General features: G+C 33.5%; 1 protein-coding gene across 1 annotated transcript; it reads right to left on the bottom strand.

Moving 5' to 3' along the window:
- Nucleotides 1-4,100: 4,100 nt before the first annotated feature.
- On the bottom strand, nt 4,101-5,794 carry LOC121128054 (riboflavin transporter 2). Its single transcript, XM_040723623.2, has 2 exons — nt 4,569-5,794; nt 4,101-4,509 (listed from the first exon to the last, which is right to left on the bottom strand). The coding sequence occupies exons 1-2, from the start codon at nt 5,655-5,657 to the stop codon at nt 4,306-4,308; spliced, it is 1,293 nt and encodes a 430-aa protein (XP_040579557.1). The 5' UTR covers nt 5,658-5,794; the 3' UTR covers nt 4,101-4,305.
- Between the last annotated feature and the right edge of the window lie 226 nt (nt 5,795-6,020).

Raw genomic sequence — 6,020 nt, 5'->3', positions numbered from 1 at the left:
AGCTCTGCAAAATATAGTAACCTTAAAGTTATAAATATGTGACTTATATATGTAGTTGAGGAAGTCATTAAATACCTATAATAATAATTAGTTAGTAAAAGTAGTAACCAGTTCATTAAACTACAAAGGTACTTTTATATTATAAAAATTATTTATTTATAAATTCATTGAGAAATCTATTAATTTACTTTAATTGAATTTACACGTTTGATTTAACCTTGACTCCATCCAATTGAATACTTTTAAAAGATAATTTATCTCAGGCATAATACGAAATTAATTTTGAATGTATAAGCTATCTCATAATGAATCTCAAATATTGCATAAGTAGAACTTCGAAAAATAAATAATTTATCCAAAAATCTTAGCACAAATTTTTATGTAGTTTATTTTTAAAAGTCGAAAAATAGCTATAAAACTAAAAGTTATGATAACACTACGTTCCAAAACCCAGATCTAGGATTGTTATTGAAGTTGTAATAGAGAATTAATGTGTCACGCGTAAAACAAAGAAAAGATGCAGTGTTCAGATTGGATTCAAAAGTACTTCGATGTATTTACCTTGATAGTACAAAGATAAATGCACAGATCGTAAAAAAGAGAACAAATTCCGTGCTCAGATTGCTCTGAAAAGTACATTGAAACAATTATGTGTATACATTTATTATCACGAACTAGACACAAGTTATCTGATTATTTGTGGGGATAGCATGAGAGCCACGGAGGTTGTAAAAGGACAGGTACTGAGGTAATGCCAGAACCATCCTATGGAATGCACAATACTGCCCTCGCTCCACAAAAGAGCTTCACGCTTTTAATCTTTAAAAAAAATTGCATATTGATTATATTGCATATGCCATGAAGAAGGATTAAAAAATGTCAACAATACATGTGTGCTGAAGTAATTTTAAAGAAGTATAAATTGAACTGACATAGCCTATAAGATCCTTAAAAAATTTAGCGAATGTGAGGCATGCACCTTGTTGATTCGGTCTATGACACTTGGTTTTTGACACTACCAAGACATCCACGCCCAACCCGAGGTCTTCAAACTATTTTTTGGTATTAGAGGGGTTCCTTCAATGTATATGATACTTTGGCGGTGGTTTTGAAGGATCCAGGAGTACCCTCAAGTACTCCGTGCAACCCCAGGGCTTGGAACTATTTTTTGTGATTAGAAACGTTCCTTGGATGTATTTGCAGTGTTTAAAAAAAAAAAAAAGATTTAGGGAAACCTCCAAGTACCTTGCATAACCCAAGGGCTCGGAACTATTTTTTGGTATATGAGGGGGTCCTTGGATGTATTGGATGAATTGGTGGTGGTTTTTAAGGATCCAGGGTAGCTTCAAGTACCCCGTGTAACCAGAGGGTAAGGAACTATTTTTTTTGATATTAGAGGGGTTCCTTGAGTGTATGTGATACTTTAGCTTTGGTTTGTAAGGATCAAGAAGTACCCTGAAGTACCCGACGCAACCCGATGCCCTGGAACTATTTGATTATATTAGAAGGATTCCTTGGGTGTATGTAATGCATTGGTGGTGTTTTTAACAATCCCAAAATACCCACGGGGGCCCGGCCAACCCAAAGGATTTGAACTAGTTTTTGGTATTAGAGGAGTTCCTTGGATGTATTAGCGGGGTTCACACTACCCCTGAAACACTTGCCGATCCGAGGGCAGAGGCTATTCAACCATATTTTAGCTTTTTATATCATTACTATATAACCTTTAGTTTTGGAGTTGCATGAACTTTTTCATATATTTTCTAAGGGACGGAACATATAGGGAACGTCACCTTGGACCACTCTAGTAGTGGTATTTATGGAGATAATCCTGTCAAATTTATTTCATAGATTTTTTATAAGAGGCTCGATCTATGAAATACGGCAAACAGGTTGAAGAAAATTGCATATTTAATTCAATCATAGCATAGACATAAAAACAACATCCATTTTCGTACTAAAATAATTTTATATGCTCTTTACCTTTTACAAACCAAAATTAGGGAATTATAGCTTCCCTAATGGGTTATCTGTGATTAGATTATCTCCCCTGAATCTGCAAAGAACCCAGAACAATCTCAACTAAATTGAAATCCTGAGTTTGAAATTTTCCAAGCAAATGTATTTATTTATGGACATACCCAAAATAGATTTAAATGATATACCCACGGGTATAAATGTTAATTAGCCTGATGAAGAGGAAAAGTTTATTAACAGTACAAAAAAAATTCTATACGGGAGTATTTGCTTGTATTATTTGTAGGGATGTAAAAATTGTCTAAATTATCGTGAATGTAAATTATAAAGAAAACAATATGTTGTCCAGTTTGATAGCATAGTGCCCTAATAAGTTTGAATTGGTAATAGGTAACTTCTTATAAAACATATTCGTACATGGACAATTCCTATAAAACATTTTCGTATAAAAACAATTTTGTATAAATTTATGAGGAAAAGTGGAATAGACTTTATGAATTGTCATTTTGTACACGGAATTTGGGGGGTGTTTTTGGGTAACACCGATACTTATGTAACTATAAGATCGCTTCACAACATCTCCCAATTGTACCCCGAATGTTGGAGGTGTTTTCAGGTACCGCCAGGTCCCCAAAAACGGGATTCAACCCACCACAATAATTGAAAAAAAAACTACAAAGAGCCCCCCCAATTGTACTCTGAATGTTTGGAGTGTTTTTGGGTACCCCGGATTCTAAAACGGGATAAAACTTACCACCAATACTTGAAGAAATAATTAAGAGCCTCTCATCAACCCCCAATTGTACCGCACATGTTGGTGGTGTTTTGTGAACCGCCGGGTTTCAAAAGGGAATGCAACTCACCGCGGATACTTGAAAAGACTACTAAGAACCCCTCACAGATACCCAATTGTACCATGAACAGATTATAATTTTAAGCCAATAAGAATTGAGAACTACATAACTCCGAAAATACACAGGGGTACAATTGTAGGTTTGTGAAGGGATCTTAGTAGTTGCTTAAGTATCGGCGGAGGGATAAATCCGGTTTTGGCATCCAGCGGTACCCCAAAACACCCCCAACATTCGGGTACAACTGGGGGATGTAAGGGGATAGTTTCTTCAAGTATAGACGGTAAGTTGAATCCTGTTTTGGTATCTGGCGGTTCCCGAAAACACCCCCAAACATTCAGGGTACAATTGGGGGGGAGGGGTTGTGAGGAGCTCTTAGTAATTTCTGTATGTAAAGTTGGTGGGTTGCATCGCTTTTTGGGTGCTGGCGATACCCGAAAACAGCTGTAACAATCGGGGTACAATTGGGGGGTTGTGAGAGGCTTTTAGTAGTTAATTAAGTATCGGTGGGACCCGAAAACAACCCCAACATTTGGGGTACAAAGTGACAATTCAATAAGTCTATGCCCCGTTTCCTCATAAATTTATACGAAATTGTTGTTATACAAAATGTCCTTATTCGAATATGTTTTATACGTGTTACCGTAAACCGTTTAAATTGTATAAATAGGAATAATCAATTAATAAAAGCACCAATATCTTGCACATAACCCAAGTATACTTTTTTTTAAAATGTATATTCAATAGGTTTCTGACAATTTTCACATCATTAATTATTTGATCAATCTTTTTTAATTTGTCTTTGCTATGTTTCGGTTTATTATATATCAGAACTTTTAAAATTAGAAATAAATTTAGGAAATAAATGTGTTTTTATTGATTTAATATACATATGTCATCAATATATGTATGTATGTTTAGGAGAAATCGTAATGTAGTGTAATCTGTCATATAAAATATTATCTACCACATGTAAATCTAGTCATTGGTTTTGTTCATTTATTCCTAAAATCGGAGATAAATTTTTAATATAATGGTAAAGAATCTTGTATCTATTCAAAATGATAAATTGCAATAAAAAATTGAATATAGCACCTTCAACACTCAAACTAGAAAAAAGAAATGAAGCTCGATGATCATCCTTCAAATATTATTTATATCGTTATAATTATTTTGATTCGATAAATACAATATTAATTCTACACTGAAGCAATATCTATCATTGATATAATGTGTATTAATAAAATTAACTTTGTATGAGTAAAGGGAATATGATATGAAGAGGAAAAAATAGGAAATAAAAAAAATCAATTGGTTTCTAAAATTAAGGCTGCGTGATTATTTATTGAGTTTGATTATCCAGTAGTTAAAAAATACATGTTCAGACACACGCATAAATCATTTTAATACATTGTAGGGTAAAAATAAATCTTATATAAATAAAAATGTAATTCGAGTCAAAATGTATTATAATTCTTCAACAAACTAAAGAATCTGCTGGCGTAAAAACTTGAAATACATTGACCATTAAGAAAGAAAATAAAGCACCCACTGCAGACCCAATTTGTGTCAACGCACCATACCAAAATAAATACTCAGAATTTTTTATATCTCTACATATACCAGCGATTTCAATCTTAGAGAAATAAAAAAATAAGCCATTCAATATCCAAAACATCACCTAGATATAAAGTAATGAAGCGTATGATATATTAATTTATAACAAGATGTAAAACTTACAACTAATGGTCCTGAAATAGATGGATCAAATATGGTGGAAGGACTGTGTATAGCAGTTGCTAAAATGAATCCCATCATTATTGTGCCAAAAATCACACATCCAACAATGATTTTAAGGCTTTTAAAAGAAAAAAAATGGCCTAAAAATGCAACTGTTGGACCCAATGTAGATCCGGCAGTAACCACAAAATGGAAAATATGATTACCATAAGGCAAGCACGAGTATGACTGAATTGAGGGCAGTACACCATTTGAAAAGAAATTGATAAATGCTTGAATTCCGAGTAAGAAACAAATTTCCTTATGACTGTAACTCCTCCCAACTATTTCATTTGTAGGAGACTGAGGTAAAGTCCCATGATTCTCATAAGGCTCTGAGTTTTGTAAAATAGAACTCTCTTCAGATTCGGATATTTTTTCTCTACGAGCAAATGGGGATAAGTCCAACAATGCAAAAGAAGCAAGGCTTATTAACATCATTCCAAATAAAAAGAAGAAAAAGGTTTCGACTGAAAAGTTTGGAGCCTCAGTCACAATACCTGTCACCCATTCTTGTGCGGTCTCATTATATATTTTTTCACATTTAGTTTGTCCAATTCCTTGGAACAAAGCAAAAATACTTGGAATGAATCCACTCAATCCTTCTCCCATAAGAAAAGAGTTTAGGTAAATTGATTTAAAAGTGCCTATGTATGGAAAATATAAAACTGAAGATGTGCAGTCTACCAAGGATAGCAAAAATATGGGGATAAAAAGACCCAAACTATGAGCCACTCCCAAAATATTAACCGTTTTGTCCCAAATAAAAATCATGATAAATGAGGCAAGTACTCCAATAGTTAAAACAAGGTAAATACTATAGGAATTATTGATATTCATCTTCCATCGAAGAATAGAGTAGAATATTGGACCCACATTGGCTAGTTGAATAATAACGACGAGATAAGAGGGTAAGTTCCAATGTTCTGGTAAGACATTGACCATTAAGGGAAGTTCCACCCATAGTCCATTTATGGATATCCATGAACTTATTCCAAAGAGAATCATTAGTAAGTCAATCAGGGTATTACGATTCCTTAAAAATAACATTTTGTGGTTGTTTCAGAATGCTACTCCAAGTTATTTACAAAGTGTTTACACCAATTATATTGATTATTAATAACTATATGTAATCTACACAGTTTTCAAAATATTTTTTTAATTTCACTCGCCAAGGAACATCGAAATGACTTTCCGTAGATGACTAGGAATATACTTACAGTGTTTGTAACATATTAGATAAGACCGTGAGTTGTAGAACAGTAATGATAAAATTTATTTATACAACTATGACTAGTAAGAGCCTGCCCGTTTCACAGACACATGGGGGAGGAAATTGAAAGTGTGATGTGATCTCAATAAACTAACCTACTAATAACTTGCCTAAAGTGAAGATCGCTAAATACATGCACC

This window comes from Lepeophtheirus salmonis, chromosome 13, assembly GCF_016086655.4.
Source record: "Lepeophtheirus salmonis chromosome 13, UVic_Lsal_1.4, whole genome shotgun sequence".
In the NCBI taxonomy this organism is placed as follows: Eukaryota; Metazoa; Arthropoda; class Copepoda; order Siphonostomatoida; family Caligidae; genus Lepeophtheirus; species Lepeophtheirus salmonis.
This window is presented reverse-complemented; position numbering and strand designations above follow the sequence as displayed.

What these genes read in the sequence shown, in the direction of transcription:
- LOC121128054 (XM_040723623.2), bottom strand. Translation starts at nt 5,657, where the DNA reads ATGTTATTTTTAAGGAATCGTAATACCCTGATTGACTTACTAATGATT. An exon ending in CTATTTCAGGACCATTAGTT is followed by an intron (nt 4,510 to 4,568) that starts GTAAGTTTTACA and finishes CTTTATATCTAG; the next exon opens with GTGATGTTTTGGATATTGAA.